At 54.0% G+C, this 18,322-nt stretch overlaps 1 protein-coding gene across 1 annotated transcript; it reads right to left on the reverse strand.

Moving 5' to 3' along the window:
• On the reverse strand, positions 12,069-17,621 carry NXPH3 (neurexophilin 3). Its single transcript, XM_021378013.1, has 2 exons — positions 15,123-17,621; positions 12,069-13,967 (listed from the first exon to the last, which is right to left on the reverse strand). The coding sequence occupies exons 1-2, from the start codon at positions 15,177-15,179 to the stop codon at positions 13,236-13,238; spliced, it is 789 nt and encodes a 262-aa protein (XP_021233688.1). The 5' UTR covers positions 15,180-17,621; the 3' UTR covers positions 12,069-13,235.

Consider the following 18,322-nt stretch of genomic DNA (forward strand, 5'->3'; position numbering starts at 1 on the left):
GGTCAGGTAGGGCACGTCATGGATTACAGAGAATAATTCTGTTTTGTCTAGAAAATAGATATCTGTTGTCTCTGACTTTTCATTCCCTTGTCACGCTTCTCTTGCAGCCATTTGTCCCTCGTGTGAAGGAGAACTCCATTCATACGTTCCCGTGTTTAATCTAACTGCCATCTATTTTTATCAGCTGGTGACTCATGAGAGGGCCCCTGCCCCTTTCTGAGTTCCCCTGCCGAGACTCTCATCACGAACGTACACAACCATCTGTATAGTAAAGCCTTCCTTCTGCTTGCTTCACAAATTCCCCTATTACATCTATTCCTTCAACTCTGCTAATTCCTTTTATATTGAATTCAGCGTGCGTTTCCTTTTAGGTAAGCAAAGCACTTAGTCATTAGGAGATATTTCCCCACCACCCTGTCAGAACTTAGACCGGCGTTTCTAGCTTATAATTGCATACGGGCATGAAAAGTTCATTGCCAGGTAATTGCAGAAGTTATCTGTGTGGTTCAGTGATGTCTAATTACACCGCAGCGACTGCATTGTTTACTGAAATATTCAAACCTCCTGGAAGAGACCTTACATCCTCCTTGTGATAGAGCAACCAACTGTTTGAGGAGCGTCCCTGGCTTAGCCTTTCCCCGAGAAGCAGACGTGCCTGGAAGGAAGCAAACGGGAGCTGACATTGCATGTCCTCAGCCTTTTTGAGGGAGGTGTTTTTCCAGGCAGGAGATTCAAACTTGGCAGCCTCCTCTGGAGGATGGAGAGATACCTGCAGGAAAATAATCTGTTCAGGGGCTCGTCCGTCCCAGTCCTTCCTGCAGAGCCAGGTGCGTTTCCAGAATACAGCGCCATGGAAGGTCTGAAATAAGACATGGAGGAGGCAACTTACCTCCAGTTGCAGGTGAATTAATGATTTATTTGTCAACTTTGCTTTTTTTGTTTGTTTTTTTGTTGTTTTTTTTAATTGTAAATGATACAGCTGAAGCCATCTGGTTATAACAACATCAGAGCTAGAGCATACTGTTCATAAACCTCCCACTGACATCCTCCCCTCCCCAGATCTGAAATGTAATTCAAGTGAACTCACAGTCTGTGGCAATGTGTTGTTACTGCAGAGATGTCCATGCCAGTTGAACAGTTGGAGATTTGAATTCCACAAGGGGATGGCATATTTATCAAAACAATGTTTCGGGGAGAGGTTTTTGCCGGATCTTCTGAACTGCAGCACCGCTACAATGGGTCCAGATTCAGAATTCAGGCTGAGCCCTCTGTCTGTGCTTGTAATTCTTCCCCCTTCTCGAGGGTGTTACACGGGGCCGTTTCATCCCTAGGTGCCGCCTTTCATGTGCTTCCTTCTCCCTATTATCTCCTTGCTCCTGCTTCCTCCGCTTGCTTTTGTGCTGACCTACAAGGGCTGCAGCCTTCAGCTGGGACTGGGGAAGAGAGACAAGGAGGAGGAATGCCTCAATGAATCCCTTGACCTGTTCCAGCAGCAGTGGGATGTACGGCCGCCCTACACCCAGCAGCAGTCAGCTTTCTCTGAGGATCCGAACACCAAATATTTTTCACTTACCAAAAGATTTCTTCCTGGCTGCCCCTTGGGCTTTGTTATTACAGAGTCAGATTCTATTGAGGTATTTTTTCTTATTGTGTGAGTTTTTCCAGATGAAAGGAAACAGCTTGTCTGCTTATGAGCAGAACAAACAGCAGAGTGGGGAGAGCTGCTGTGCTTTGAAACTCTCTCTGGCTTTGTTCTGGTTCTCAAACTGCTGTTAAGGACACAATGCCATCTCTCTCCTTTTTTATTTTTATTTTTTTTTATTTTGCACTTCCTTGAAGGAGCCAAGGAGGTGTTTTTTTTTTTAAACTTCATTTCTGAATGTTTCCCAACTTCCGTCCAATTTATTTTGCCAAAGGTTTTGCTGAAATAATTCTCTCCAGTCAGAGTTTGCCTTCCCCTCACGACTGCCGTCTAACTCGTGAAATTACTTAATTCACTTATTTTTAACGACTTGCTTGTTTGTTTTTCTAATAGGAAGACATTTAATTATACAAGGGGTCTTTTTTTTTTTTTTTTTTTCCTGACCTGCTCATTCGGGTACTTGGCTGCAATTTCGGCCACATGCTGCAGCAAGCAGCGCCTTGGCAATCCCAGCACCTCGCGTCTGCTTGTGCATTGGAGCAGGCAGGGGCCAGCTTGAATTGCACAGGCAACAGGTAAAAAAAAAACCAGGGAGACAACAGGAGAAAAATGGCAACCCATGGGATTTGGGGAGGTATGAATTGAGGCATGGTAACAGTGACCTGCAAGGTCTTTGGAAAATGTATATAATAAAGCAGGGCCAGCGCAGGCGCTGGCCTTTGAACCTGGTGGGGGGTTGATTGGGCAGGATGCAGTCAGCCCGAAACTCAGCTCGTTTTCCTTAGGTTTAGGTTTGGGTTTTGTGTCTTGTTCCTACTTGATGCATTAGACGCTGTCACTGAGGCTGAATTATTAAAGTCGCTTGAGGAGCCACGTTAATTGATGGGGTAAGTTGGGAAGGGATGGAGAGAGGGTTGCAATTATTCCATCAGGTTGTGAAAAATCACAAGACGGGAGCGGTATGAAATGTAGGCCTCCTCGCTGAATAATTTAAAAGCATCAATGGCCAAAAAAAAATAGAGATGGAGGACGATGAACTGGGTGGGAGCAGCCCTTCAGGAGAGAAGTGGCATCCCGTGTTCCGAGGGAGGATTTAATCTGAGAAGGCAGGAGTGTTAGTTTTGAGATTTGCCAGCAGGAAACAGAGCCAGGGTGGGAAGTTGGCCACTGGGGAGCAGTGCTGGGGCCGGGAGCCCTTGGAGCACGTTGCTGGGGATGCTTCCTGAGCCAGAAGTTGTGCAGCGAGGGGTAACAAAACGAAAGTGAGGAGATGAAACCCGTTCCAAACTGTAGCTGTCGTTTGGGGAAGGCTCGTGGTGAATGTGGGCACTATCCCTGAGCATTTGGAGCCGTGTGAAACTGAGCACGGTGCTTGGCCGGGCTGAGGAACCTGGTGTGCTGCAGAGCAGCGTACTGTGCATGGAGGGCTGCAAAGCTGCTCCTTGCACTGCTTTTCTCTTCAGCACTCTGCACAGTACAAAGCAGCACTGACCTTAAGATTGTAGCATCTCACAGCTGGGGTGTTTGGGTTTTGTCCTCTTGTTGGCACCTACGTATTTTGGACTTGGAGTGGGACAGCGAGGTTGTGCTTGTTCCTTGTTGCGCCGAGAGTTCCCTGCTGCTGGTTCTGGTTGTTGCTGCATTGCAGTTTGTTCCCTCGCTGCTTTTCTTACCCGCTAACTTTTCTCTCTCCTCGAGGCAGGTGGTGCTGGCAAAACGATTGCTGATGGCTGAATTTTTGCCAACCAACAAAAACGCTGGGCAGAAATAGCAGGACGGGAGCTTGGGTTTGTGGGCGGTGGGAGCGCTGTGGCTGCGGCTCTCGGGCAGCTCCGGTGCCCGCTGGGTCTCACCCCTCTGCAAGGACAATGGGGCGAGCAAATGCACGGCTTCTCTCTTTCCTGCAGTCTGTGTGGACGTGGGGATCTGGCTTCTGTCCTGCACGCCCTACAGCACGGAGACAGCGAACTTGGGCATGATATCCGTGGAATTGTAGAACGGTTGGGTTTGCAGGGAGCCTAAAGGTTGTCTGGTTCCACTCCCCTGCCATGGGCTGGCTGCCCCCCACCCCGTTTCTCTCCCCCCCCCAGGTCTGGGCAGCCGGGGGCACCTCCAGAGATGAGCACCCCCAGGTCTGGGCAGCAGTGCCAGCACCTCGCTGCCCTCTGCATAAGGAACGTCCTCTTCACTTCCGACATCCCAGCACCCCTATTAGCAAAGGGAAACCTCAAAAGCCAAGGGAGAAAGAGAGGCATTTTGCATACAGCAAACTTTTAAAGAAGCCTTTTCTGTAATGTCAGCACCGCAGCAACGGTTCCATCCCATTGAGGGGCTGCTGAGGCTTCTAAAATGCCAAATTTCTGCCAGCTTATAATTACGGTGGGTGCTGCAGCGTGGCTGGCTGGGCCATGGGCACAGGGGTGGTGGGTTTATGTTGATGAGCAGTTTGCTCTTTAAGTCTTGTCTGTGCATTCCCTGAAAGAAAGACGTGGAGCAGCTTTAGCAATAGTGGGAGTGGAGCTCGGTACCTTGGTAAAAAATAGGTGAGCTGCATTTTGAAGCATCAATAACCTGCACAAATATTTTCTCAGCTCTGGAGTTACTTTCGATACACAACAACAAACCAGCCCAAAACCTCAGACCTTTGCTATTTTTTTGGCTCTCGGTATCTTACCAGAAATGTTTTGGTTTCTTTTTTCAGTAGCCAAGTCTCAGAGCGCAGCGTTGCCGCTCACAGGTCCCATGGTTGGCAATCCGAGCTGTGGAGGACTGTGCCTGGAGTGGCTCTTGGTGTTTATTCCCCATTTGTCAGCAGGGGACACTTGGGGACACTTGCAGTGCCACTCCCTCTGCTCATTCTGTTCTTGGCAATGGGCGCGTGGCTAGGGAGCTGCCAAGAGAAAATGGGGCCAGCACCTTGTTTTCAAAGGTTTATTGGATGTTGCAAGCGTGCTGTAATGTCACATCTTGTGGTCAGAGAATTTTAAGCAATTTGAAGCTCGCCTTCCACCTGTTTTCCACGTTTCAGTCCTGAAATAGAAAGAGAAGATCGCAAGGAAGCCAAGCCCAGCCTTTGGCTCATACAGATGCAAAGGGGGAATTGCCTCCAGAGACCCACTGACGCTCTGGGGATGGAGCGGCCCTCTTCCAACCAGGTGAACAGGGATGTTTTTCCAAAATTCAGTTCCAGCCCTGGCCACAAACAACCCCAGGCCTCAAAAGGAGCAGTCACAGAAGAGCATTTGGGGGGGATTCCTTCTATCAGCACCTGTTCACTGGGAGTTTATCAGTGTTGTCTCAGACCAGCTGTAAAGGCAGACCCCTAATTGACCCCAGGTGTTGTTCTAGCCTTCAGTGGTTTATGTATCACAGAATCACAGAACAGCTTGGGGTGGAAGGGACCTCAAAGATCATCTCGTTCCAACCCTGGATGATCTACACGGGGCTTTTCTCACCCAATCATTTTGAATGGGTCCAGAAGAAAAAAATCTGGCACGTCCTTGTGTCCCAAGACAAGATGAATTATCTTTCAATCGAGTTCTTTGCTGGCTTTGCTTCAGAGAAGTGGGTTACAATCTGTAAAGCAAAAAAAAAAATCTGCAGCTTTTTAGGTGACTTGCTATAGCTTGAGGTAGAGAACACGGGTTATGGTGCAGGTGTCCTGTTTCCAGGCCATTTACTTGGGTCTGTTGCCACTTGAGAGCTTGCTTCTGTTTATTTCCAATTTGTAAGGATCCATCAGGCAGCACTTCCAAAACTGTTGATAAAATTCACCCTTGTTTCGGGGTAAGGAGAGGAGTGGTAGATGGGATCTTTAGTATTTACTGCTGCTTTATAAACACGGGGTACAACTGGGGACATGGGATAGCTGCTTTCACTTGTGTACATTCTTTTTTTTAAGGTCCTATTATAATAGGTAATTAAAGTGTACTAATTGAATTAAGTTCCCATCTGTCTGAGTTCAGCAAGCCAGCAAGTCCGTTAATTAAGATACCATGTTTGCTCTAACAGAGGCTGCAAACACAGAGCCGGCCACCAATGGGGTAAGCAAACATCTGACTTCATGCCCAAGTGCGGAGCATCCAGTGGGCTAAGGGGGTCAGGGTAAAATCTGCAAGGTAAGCAACAATAAATGCAAGAACAGAGCTGGGAAAAAAGAGCCAGCACGGGTTGGATGCAGAAATCTTTGAGTGCTTGAAGGCAGCCAGCAGCAATAGTAACTGAAAGAGCCTGAACGCCGGGTAGCTCAGCAGCTGGCTGCCGTCTCGGTGGGACGGTGCCTAATATCAGAGACAAAAAGAGAGAACACAGCGGTTCCAATGAGTGTCTTAAGGCTGCAATTTCAAGAAGTTGATCAACCACCAGTGTATCCTCCAGCTGATGTGCAGCCGTGTAGGCTCCGGGCTGCTCTGCCGTGAGCCGTCTCCGTGCTGTTATTAGCCGCCAGCCCCGCGTGCTGGATCCCGCTGAGGAGCTCCTTTCTGATGCCGTGTGTTCGCTGCTTTCGTTGTGGGATTGCAGTTTTCTGAACAAGACATAAAATTTAAGAGCCTCCATGCCTGGAACTGAGGAATTCCTTCTCGTTAGGAGAGGCTGTGCCCGTCTCTGAGCAGAACCTTTCTCAGGAGATAGCTCCAGCCGAGGCGCCCGCCGAAATCCTGAATTTGTTGATAATTGTCTTTCCCAATTTCTTCCGATGGCCTCAATCTAATGAAACACCCTGTGCTAGGAGAAAACGGGGGAGGAAAATGATGCATGTGTGTGCAGCTGGGGATGGGGCTGTGCTGGTGGTGCACAGGTGCCCATGGGGGTGGTTTGGATGGGGAGCGTTAGAGGGGCAGGAGGAGGTGGGCACCTCTGCAGCATGACACCTATGGGAACCGGGGTGCCCAAGCCCGTTGCATCCCACCTATGTCAGCACTGCTGCCTTCCACCCGTGGGTTTTAGAGCAATCTGTTTTCTTGGCTGCTCGTGAAGGCATTTACCGTGATGGATGGATTGGGCGATAGCTCCGGAGGGAGGACACGTCCCTGCTGCGCTTCCAGGAGGAGCATGCACCCGTGGGGCCTCTGTGCATTGAGGGAGACAGGATGCATTTGGTTTTGCAGACACGGGCAGGACAGCTGGCGGCCCAGGATGAAGCCAGCAGCGGCTGCACCGAAGCTCCAGGCACGTGTCCTTGCTGGTGCGATGCTTTGAGGCAGCGGCAGAAGGTAATTTTTATCCCTGATGGGAAAACTTCCCAACGAGGAGGCTGGATGAAAGCGGGCGCTCCTCGGTGCGGTTTGAAAGCAAAGAGACATCTGCCACAGCTCAGCAAAGCCTGGCAGGTGGAAAACGTGCCAGCCCCCTCCTCCTGCCCATCTCCCCGTGTGTCACGGCCACGGGCTCCTCGCTGCTGTCCCAGTGTGCGGGGACGTGGCAGTGTCCCCTGCCCTACTCCGTGGTGGTATTTCCCCCTAAAAGACCGCCCCGATCTCGGAGAGCCGGGAGGATTCTGCAGCTCGAGAGCACACGAGTGAAAACTGAATTATTTAGCATATTTTTAGTGCAAGCAGGTGTGGGGTTTGAAGCTGGCTGAGTTGGGAATTCTCTGCAGAGGAGTTGGGTTCTGGTGGGATTTGAGAGAGCCGGACAAGTTTTTTCCATTCCTATCTTTTCTCTGCCTCTTGACAGCCTTTTTTTTTTTTTTTTTTCTTCCCCCTCTCCTTTCTGTCTGAATTCTCCTTCCCTCGCTCGTGTTTTATTCCCCCCTCCTCCCGCTGCATTTGGACGCTTCACCTGGCGCAGCACCGACCCAGCGCGGTGACAACGCGGTGACGCTCCGTGCCCGCTCCCATGGGACTGGCAGCTCAGAGCCGGGTGCCAGTTCAGCTGGAAATGCAGCCACCTGAAAGGCTGCAAGGAGGTGGGGGGGGGGGAGTTGTGCTTAGGGCTGGGGGGGTGGTTTTTGCATCTTGCGATGCAAAATCACGCAGCGTGGAGGTGGCTCAGGGTGGTCTCAGGTTTAATATTCCCTGAAAATCCCATCTCCACGCTGTCTGGTTCACCCATTCAGGACCACGGTCCGCTCGGCTCCCTCTCACCCATGTTTTCCTACAGACCTGGTGCAGGGTCAGACCGTTGTGGTGGGATTCTGGGGGGGGTCTTGGGGCTGAGCCGCCCCCGGGTGACCCTGCTCTGCTGTTGAGGCAGCACCTGCCAGTTCCCTGCATACAGAAGCTGAGAGGATGGCAGCATCCCTTGCACTGGGATCTGTACAAGCCGAGCAAACTTGAATGATCCATACGGCACTTAAATGGAGGTATTTATATTTTTAGCAAAAATCACTGCTTCTGCTCAGACCAGTTTGTGATGTAACAGGACACGAGGGGAACGCCTGGCCCTGCTGGCAGCAGGTTTGCTGTGCAGAGGGGGGAGCGGAGGGGAAGGGGTTACCGCATCTCCCTCCTTTCTGGGCACAAACCTTTGGGGAGGAAACCATTTGGGCAGCAGATGGGTGCGCTGACAGGGCTTGGAAACCTCTCAGGCAAAAGGAAATCCTTCCTCCCCACCCGGAGCCTCAGCCCTGGTGCTGCAGAACAGCGCGTCCCAGGGGAGCGCGGTGCCATGCTCCTCCGGCACTTGGCCGGGTGCCTCCGTTGATGCTCTCAGGTAGGAAGAGCTGCATTTCGGAGTGCTTTTCTCACCCCCCTCCTCCCCCCCCCCTCCCCCACCAGCTTGGCACAGCTCCCTTTGGGCAGGAGAACGCCGCGGATGCGAGAGCCATTGGTCGTGCAATGTGACATTATTGCGCGGCGCAGCATCCTGCTCGGAGAGCAGCGCACTCTGCCATTAATTGGAGGGAAAACAATCAGAGACCTGCTGCTTCTGGAGTTTGTTGAAAGCGCAGGAAGACGGGGAAATGTTGGTGTTTATGAGGCGGCAGCTGGTGCTCAGCTCTGGCAGGGGAGCGCGAGGAGGAGGAGGGGGGAAGCGGCTCTATTTGGGTTCGGAGCCTAATTGGCAAAACTGTAATAATTCTTAGATCAAATAGACGACGCGCTCAGCCCACTTGCATTTTTAGGCTTCTGCGTGTAATAACAAGTCATAACACTGGGGATTTCGTGAATAATCATTCCTGCTCGCCTCCCCCTCCAGGGGAGGATTTCCAACGCGCTCGGCGATCGCGCTTCCCCAGAAGGCAAACGAATATTATCTTCGCAGAGCGCGATAGGGCAGACGAGACAAAGGCCTGCAACAACTCAGTTCGGGTTATGGGAAGAGCCAGTAAGATGCATGCCCAGGAATTAGGATCGTCAAACCCTTCGGCTGCAGAGAGGGCGGTGTGTGTACCTATCACACAGTGCACGGTGACAAAGAGACATGGAGGGGGCTCAGCGGCCAGGACCCCCATGCTGCCCCACGTCCAACCCCGCACAGTGATGTCCCTGCACCGGTGGCTCTTCCCCTGCAGTCATCGGGTGCCGATGGTGACGGCAGCAGCAGATCCCTCGCTTTGATGCACAGAGGAGTATGGCAGAAGGAGCGGCGGTGGTAATGCGTCCAGGAGCTGCTGTGGCTATTGAAATGGGGGATTATGAGCATAAAGGCTTGGCTGACTCACTAGACCTCATTAAAGTCTAATAATCACTATAAAGATGCAGTGTTGGGCATCCGCAGCCCTAGCTCCGAGGAGCTGAAGCTCGGCGAGGATGCTAATAGCCGCTTGATAGTTTGGGCATGGAACTGTAAAATGTATTTATTTGCATAGAGAAAGCACTTAGGATTCCCTCCGCCAGGCAGAGCCTCAGTGGTTGTGTTCAGGAACAGAAGGGCCGGGTTTGTCCCATCGCACCTGTGGCTCAGCAGTAATTCTCTGATTGCATTTAAATCCTTTTTGGAAATACTTTTCTATGTGCTTGCTCGGGAAGTCTGGGAATAGCGGGGTGTGTTTTCCAGCAGTCGCCCCATTACGTGTTCACCTAGATTCGGGATCAGCACCCTAAGAACTTCCTAAAAGAAAACCTGAGCCAGACCATAACACAAGTGTCAACTGGAAACGGTAGCAGAGCCCCTTGGTTACGCCAGCTGCGGTGGGAACTCCTCCAAATATCACCAGATTCTGGTGACGTTCTGACAGTTTGGTCCTCCATCACCTTCACGTCTTTAAGGAAGTTCTCCCATTAAGCAGGACCCTGCGACCATAACCCTTGGTGGCTCGTTAATTAGCACAGAAGTTCATATGAACCTCTGTGTGAGAAGCGTTGGTGACTGGAGAACCTTGAGCTGAGAAAACTGATGCCTTGAAGCTGTCACAGCAGCGAGAAGGATCCAGTGGTGCCATCCTTGCAACGAATGGTGCTGTCCTGTGAGCTTTGTCCTTTCTGAAATCCCAGTCGCGTGTCAGCACATTTTGAAGGTGATCGCTGGCAACGGGAGCCATGGGCTGCCCCTGGTTTTTTGATATGGTCCATGGGGAATGGACTGGGAGACGGCAAAAGGCAAAGAGAGCTCCACCCGCAAAGAGAAGGGTTTGAAGCTGATTGCTCCTGATTATTTTTCAAGATACAGGGTAAAATTAACAGAGGAGCGCTTGGACTGTGGGCAGAATTGGGGAGAATGAACCTCATAAGAGGTCACTCAAAGATGAACCGATGCTTTAAGGAAGGTGGTGGAAGAGTCATCACTTCAGTCCTGAAAGCTGGAGGAGATGGGAGCCCCTGGGGGTGGGCACTGGGTGCTCGGGTGCCTCATCATCACATCCTGATGCTCTCTTGCCTCATCCCATCCAAGTGCTGGGCAGTCTGGGTGGGCGTTCTCCAGCACAGGCAGCCCTAATGAGTGCAATTAACGGCTGCTGATGGACTTTGGTGTTAGGGTGGTGCGTTTCGGGAAGATGGTTTTGAAATGTGCCGAAGCACAAGTTAACTTGGCCGGGAGAGTCGTGACATTTAAATTAGGAGGACTTTATAAGGAAGAGGAAGAAGTATTAACCAACTAAAGAGAGCTAATTACTGGAGATGGAGAACGTTCACTGTGTAGTTGTAGATGGCAATGTAAGTCGTTCCCATCGGGGCCCTTCCTGCTTTGGAGACAAAGACATTGCCCATCCGCTGGCTTATCAGAGATGATAAGAAGCCAGTTTCGTACACGGAGATGGGCTCTAATTGCAAAACTGCTGCGAACGCTTCTGTGGCACTTGGCTGAACTCTGGTGTCACGGAGGGTTTTTGAAGTCTGCTTTCCACAGTCATTACACGCGGCTCCGTTTGTAATGAAGTTTGCAACTCAAGGAACTTCATTTGGACGAATTTTAGCTCTCCCCCTCCCCCCAAAATCCATTTTATGTTCATCTGTTAACAGGGAAAGAAATTAAAACATGGTGCTTCTGCAGTCAGAGGGTGACTCTGCTCAAGGAGCAGGCACAGCTCATGGCCAAGGGTAGATGTGGCACTTGGGAACGCCGTCAGCAGGCACGGTGGGGATGGGTTGGGGTTGGCCTTGGGGATCTCAGAGCTCTTTTCCTTATTGATTGTACCCTCACAGCGTGAGCCATGCCCATGAGCAGCAGCCACGAGCTGTCCCTGAGCAGAGCTGGGCACATCCTCTCCCAAAGGGGAACGTTCCCAAGGAGCAGCGCTCTCTGTGCACAGCGCCGGTTTGGGGTGCGTGGTTTTCCCTTCCATTGTTTGCCCTCAAGCTCAGCAAAATCCTTTTCTGAGAGCGGGTTGTGACTCCGCTAGCAGGAATCCTCTTCTCCCAACCCAGAATAATGGCCCGTCCTGGTCTCCTAGTAACTGCGCTGCCACATCACTTTTGACAATGGTGCATCCTTTGTAGCCTGTTTTTTCTGTTCCTGCTGTCTGCTCTGTTTCTTCAAATGGCAATTGTCTGAAATTTCTCCAAATGGGCAACTTTTGTGTGTGGTGGTTTTGTTTGTTTTGTCTGTGCCTTTCTGCGGCCCTTCCTTGCAGCATAAGGAGCACGCTTGGGTGAGATGGCTTTTCTCCCCCTCCCCAAATGCTCATCCTGTTATTTTCTGAAACCGCTCTCTCAAAGCATCTGAAACTTTCTGTTCTCCGAGTAAAAGTCCCCTCATTGATTATTGCACTAAAAGGCTTTCTTTGCTCGATGTATTTTGGAACTGGCTCCTGCCTGCCACAAGTGCATGCGATGGAACTTGGCAGATGCGTGCCAGCACCCAGCAAACCCAGCTCTGGTCTGGGGAGAAGGAAGGGATTGGACTTGTCGAAGCTGAAGCATAAAACCTGCTCTGGAAGTAACACCTTGCTAATAAATGGGCCACGGTGCTGTTGGCTGAATGGGATTTGTTGGCTTAAGGGGGCCTGGTGCTGTGGATAGAGAATCTGGGGGCACGGGGGGGGCTGGGAGGGAGGAAGCTGCTTTTGTTTGGTCTTCTCTTTAGGAGCAAAGCGTGAACCTGGAGCATGGGTGCTCACTGGGGATGCTGGGAATAGCCACGGGTGATGCAGAACAGCCCCATGTGCAAACGATGGCCATGGGCCATGGGTGGCAGTGGGAAAGGTGGGGGGTCTGAGTCCCAAAACAGGGCCCAATGTCCCTTTACAAGAGGGGATGGGTCCGAGTGATGGAGCAGAGCTGAATTTGGGCAGGCTCAGCCCAGTGGGGACACAGCGATGCCCTGAGCACCCTCCTACCTCGGGCACAGAATGAACTTGCTCTCAGTAACAACACTTGACCTGCCTCGTTGCCACCGTAAAAACTTTATTCTCTCTCCCGAGGACAACACGGTGAGGTTTTCTTCTTCAAAGTCAGTGAAATGCTACAGTCAGAGCTTGACTCCGGCACCCAACCACGCACCTCCGCACCCAGGAACCGGCAGCTCCGAGCCCGATGCGCCTGGACATGGGTGGGAGCACCACAGAACACAGATGAGGTGAAGGGGAAACGCATGAATCACACACGGCGTCAGGGGAAACACATGAATCACACGTTGTGGCAGCAAGATTCGACTGATCCGACCAGGATTCCTCTCTTCGCGGCTCCATCCTTCCCAGTCCCCCCAAATCGGTGGGCTGCGGTGGGGTGGCACCCGGGGCGTCCCTCCCTGTCCCACCCCAACGTTCAGCCCAAGCGTGGGGAAACGCAGCCCTGTTCCTCCCAGCACCTGGCTGGGGGGAGATGTGGTGGCTGTGCATGGGTGTCCCCCAGCCACGGCGTGCACCAGGTGCCCTTGTCCCCGCTGCGCTCTCCAGGCCGTGCCCACCTGCTCCTGCAGCCCTCTGCACCTGGTCCACCACCTTTTAGGACCGTGTGGCCTAGATCCAGGCAAAAACCCATTATTGCACTGAGAAACGCGAGTCCTGATTCTGGCTTTATGTCCTATTTTCTTTATCCTACATTCAGACCCCGTACCGGTCTCTAAAGACCACGGATCCGGGCCGAGTTTAGCAACGCCTTCACCCCCATAGCCCAAATTCCCTCTCCTCTCGACAACTGGAGCTCTCGGGGAAAACTGAAGATCCTCTTCCTTCCTCACTTCCAGGGACCCACCCTGCTTAAAAACCGTCCCCATCCCTCCCCCCGCCCCCCCCTGCACCCGCTCGTCACCGGGACATCCTGAGCGCGCGTCACCCCGACGGGAAGTAGGGCACGTCGCTGTGGTAGTTGTAATCGGGGCAGACCTTCTGCACCAGCCGGTAGTCTATGCTGTAGAAGGTGATGTAGATGCAGATGACTTTGAAGGGCTTGGAGCAGACCCAGGAGACGTGGCTCTGGGTGTGCTCGTGGTAGCAGGTCTTGGACGGGTCGTACGTGCACAGCGTGGTCTTCTTGGCACGGTCCACTTTCTCGTACTCCACGCGGCAGTTGAAGATTTTGGATTCTTTGGCCTCGATGAAGATCTGCTGCTCCAGGTCGAACTCGACGGCCTTGGTGGGAGGGACGAGGCTGACGGAGATGTTCCCCTGCCCGGTGGAGTTGTGACGGAAGAAGACGTTGACGGTGCCGTTGCCGTGATCCACCACCTTGCCGGTGATCAGCAGGTTTAACTTCACCGTCTTGATGTTGGAATAGAAATCTCCCCAGCCAAAAATTTTTTTAAGTTTGCCCGAGGCCGACTCCAAATCCCTCTGTCCTCGGGGGTGAGGAGCGTGATCCCGCTCCGAGAGGTTGTCCAGGATATCCCATAGCTCCCGCGAGCTGCTCACCAGCTCCAGGAGGGTCACGTTCTGCAGCAAGGTCGGAGTGAGCAGGGGCTTGGTGGGGAGCAGCCCTCTGGTCTCCTGCGCTTGGTCTCCCTCCTGGCTCTTGGGCTCGTGCTGCTCAGCACCTTCCCCTGGCCCTTCTTGGCCGCAGACCACCTGAACACAGTGATGGAGGAGCATGAGGGGTCGATGGCGGGTACCTGTCCCCTTGCTCTATCTCGTTCTCCTGTCACCCCGCATCTCCAGGTATCACCCAGCCATCCTCTTTCCCATCCTTTCTCTCCTTGCTTCCCTTTTCCTTTGTCTTCCCTTTCTGCTTCTCTCCATAGCCCCTATTTCCCTTCCAGCAGCAATTTTTTTTTTTTCCCTGCTCTTCTCCTCCTCTTGGATGCTCAGGGGATAGGTGAGAGGAGCTGGGACAGGTGCACTGTCCCCAGTGGGAACGCCTTTCTCGGGGCAGAGCCCTCGCACCCAGAGGATCCCTGATGGGCAGAGGGTGCACTGGAAGAGGGTGCCCATCAGAGTGCTCCCATGGCTTTTCCACCAGTTTTGAGGCTGACTGCACACCCACGGACCCCGCTTTTGACCTCCAAACCATGCCATGGTCTGGTGGAGAGATGGAGCCAGGAGCAGCAGAGGTGAGCGAGTGCCCGATCCTGAGCTCCTCTGCAAACTCCCCTCCTCCTCCTAGCACCTGGTAGGGCATCACAGAGCCCATACAGGTGCAGGTGGGGGCTGGGGGCTGCCCCATAGGTGCAGGTAGGTGGGCACCCAGCAGGCAGGTGGGTGCGAGGCAGCGCATCCGTCCGGGTGGGATGCAGATGCTGCAGCCCCATCGCTCCGGGGGGATGGGGATGGGGGGGGGGGGCGGTTGTGGGGGGAAGCACCGATGTTCGGGAGCGATCCCGGCGCCGGGTGCCGAGCAGCTGCTCGCTGCCATCCCCGGGGTGCGAAGGGCTCGCTGAGGAGCTGAGCTCGGCCTCGCGGGGGGCAGGAGGTGCCCCCCCTCCCCCCCCCCAGCTCGGGGGTGCTGTGCTGGGGGGGAGGCTGCAGCTTTCGGGGGTGATCGGGAGGAATCTCCACTGTCACCCCTCACCTGTGAGACCCCCCCCCTCCCCCTCCCTCCTGCTGCCCACCCGCTCCCTGCTGCAAAATAGCAGAAGTTTTGGGATGCTCGTTTCGGCAGGGGATGGGGTGGGGGGGGGATAAAACGATCTGGGGACGCTCCCGGCTGCAAACCCCACACCCCGTCCCCTCGGCTGCCCGACCCCCGTCCCCTGCAGCCCCCTTCTCCCCTTCCCTGCCACTCACCAGCAGAGAGATGCTCCCCTGGATCAGGAAGCCGATGCAGCTCCGAGTGAGATGCATTTTCCAGCCGATGCCGCCTGCCTTCGCTGTTCCCTCAAATTTAGAGCGGTTTTGGGTGGTATTCTGGTGGTTATTTGTTGTTTTTTGTTTTTTTTTTTCCCTCCCTTCTTTTTAAGCGGGGAACGTCAGCCAGGGGAAAGCGAGGGGGTGTCCCCCTTTAGAAGCCGCTTCCTCGAGCCCCCCCTTCGCCCATGGGGGGCTCCGGGCGGCGGTACCGGACCGGGGGCGGAGGCGGCTCCCGCCGCGGCTTCACCGCTGCCGCCCGCTCGTCGCCTTCTCGGGGACCCGCTGTAAACTCCGCTCCGTGCCCTCCTCCCCTCCCTCCCCTCCAGGTGCCGGGAGCCGAGCGGCACCTCCGAGCGTAACCCTTTGCTGCCTGGCACCGCGCCCCTAAAGGAGGCCCGGGGGGGAAGTCCCCAAGAGCAGCGTGGGGATGGGGCACAGGAGGGTCCCCAGAGGGATGGATGGGGCGCCGGGGGGTTCCTCTAAGGGCAGCATGGGGATGGGGCACTAAGGAGTCATCAAAAGGCCAAATGGAGCTCAAGGGTGTCCCCGAAGGGCAGCAGGGGCATGGGGTGCTGGGGTGTCCTCAAAAAAGATGGATAGGACAGAGGGGGGTCCTCAAAGGGCAGCATCTGGATGGGGTGCTGGGAGGTCTCCAGAAGGCCAAATGGGGCACGTGGGGGGGTCCTCAAAGGGTAGCATGGAGATGGGGCACTGGGTGGTCCCCAAAAGGCCAAATGGAGCACAGGAGGGGGTCCACAAAGTGTGGGGCTGAGGCATGAGGGTGTTCCCAAAGGGATGGATGAGGCACAGAGGGGTCCCCAAGGTTTGAGTTGGACACTGTCATGCAAAGAGGTCTCCATGGAGAGGAGCATCCCAGGCATGAAGGGAGTGAAGCAATGTGCAAAATGGCCAGGGCTGCCTTAGAAACTTCTTTATCTTGCACCAGGAGAACAGGCAGTATTGTGGTGTTCCCCTCTGCCTTGGGGCTCAGCTCGCCCCCACCCCATTCCCTCCATCAGGAAAAAGCAAAAAAACCTTCTTTTCCCAACAGTCACCCAAAGCAGGACCTGGATAAAAGAGAGGGGAAACAAAGAAATCAGAGAGAGAGAATCATAGATTTCCAGGGGTCTTGGGGGGTAGGGGGGTTGGAGGTGAGTCTGTGCGTGGCCCCTTCTACCTGCACGGGAGGTGCGGGTTGGGCAGGAATTTCATTCTCAGTGGAGTTGTGATTTTGTTTCTGCATCCGCATGCATTAAATCTGAGCAGGGCTGCTCTCCCCTTCCTCCTCCATGGCTCTGCCGAGCGCCGCTCCTCAGGCTTCGGAAATTAAAAAAAGGAACAAGAAAATGTAGATTCTGTTCCCCAAGCCAGGCGGTCGGGTTTTTGTGCTAACCCAGAAGTAAGGGATGGCAGGCTGCGTTGTGCTTAAAAAGGAAACAGAACTCATTGGTTGGCTTTGGTGCTACACAACGACGGGGACCTGCTCGTTTGGGTTCGTTTCACTGAAGGGAACAGTTGTCCCTCTCCCATCTCTCAGCAGAAGTTGCGGTACGGAGAAGTCACTTGCCAGGGACAGGACTTGAATGAAACCCAGGATTTCTCAAACCCCAGGCAACGATTCCACCCTTTCCCATCACATTATCTCCTGTATCCTTCCCGTATTCCCACCACCCCGCTCTTCTTGAGCCGCTTTGGAAAGGCAGATCTTGCAGTTCTGCTAAAGAGGAGCAAACTGTGGGGACAGGGGCGTGTTTGGATGGGAGGATGCTGTCACCAAGTGCCCTGCGTGTGTGCTCCCATCTGCACGAGGACGCGCTCCAGCTTCTGGCTGCCGTCGCGGCGCTGGGATCTGGACAGGAAGGCTTCTCTCGTGGTTTTGGGGCAGGCAGGAGGAAGGAAGGTGGGTGACAAATTGCACAGCGCCCGCTGCCCTCTCCCTGCTCTGAAGGTGCCCGCCTGCATCGCTGCCTGTCACCCCCCCCCGACCTCCTGGAAGCGGGATGGGATTACACCTCAGATGGATGCTGCCGAGTTCCACGGGGGCTGAATCACTTCTCCCTGCTGCTGAACACAACCCCCTCTCTTCCCCCTCCTGCCCCCATGGAGCGGTGGCATTTGGGGGCACAGGAAGACTGGACACATCCTTAGTGCTAAGAGAGGGACAGGAGCCCCATTCCCGGCCGACCTGCACCGAGAGGAGCCAACAAGTGATGAATCCCTCCTGGCTATGGAGCTCCGAATATCCATCCATCCAGGAGCGGTGCTGGAAGGACCCCAGGGCCTCCTAAAAGCAGAAGGAACAGAGCGGTGGAGGATATACGGCGGCATAACGTCGTCCCGGCCCCAGCTCTGTGCTGGCTGCATTTAATGGGCCGCACGTCTCTAACTACCGTGATTTCGATAAAAGATCTTCATAAAGCTTCCAAATGCCTGTGCCACCACCTGCCTCTAAATCACTTTGATCACTGCACGGCTCCGGCACGGTCTCCCCGGAGCTGTTGGCACCGTGGGGTGTCCCCCCCCACCCCCCACCCCCCCGCCTCGTGGTGCTGGGTGCTTCCCACCTGTTGGCCGCTCTGCTTTGGGGGGTGGGGAAGGTTTTTGGGAAGGTGCTCCGCTTGGGAGCTGAGGTCGGCACGGAGGAAGAACAGGGGATAAAAGTGATTTAAAGCGACTTGCTGGATTTTCTGCTCTTCGGAGGGAGCCGGAGACTGGCGTGGCATAAAGCAGGGCTGATTTAGGAGCTGCTCTGCTCGGCTGGTGCTGCAGTGGTTCCCAGCGGGGCTGCTCTGATCACCCTATGCGTGGTGTGGGCACGGGGTGGGCGCTGCCCCCAGCACAGCTCAGAGATGTGGACGACTGAAGGGGTTCCTGCACTCCCCCCCAAGCAGAAATAGGGCACTGTAAGCAGAACTCAAACCAGAGCGAGCCCTGGGCCAGCATTTAGGGACAGGCGTCCTTCTAAGCGCCAGCAAACGGATTCATAGCACTGGACAGCTGGAGGGGCTTAAGATGGGAGGGGGTCATGGAAGGGCTGGGTGCCAGATTCAGCGCTTGCCAAGAAAACTCCTTTCCTGCTCCTTTTCCCCCAAAGGGGATCCCAGGATGGACGACACAGGGTTGGAAGGGGCACCTCG

The sequence above is a fragment of the Numida meleagris genome, chromosome 26, assembly GCF_002078875.1.
Source record: "Numida meleagris isolate 19003 breed g44 Domestic line chromosome 26, NumMel1.0, whole genome shotgun sequence".
NCBI classification, from domain to species: domain Eukaryota; kingdom Metazoa; phylum Chordata; class Aves; order Galliformes; family Numididae; genus Numida; species Numida meleagris.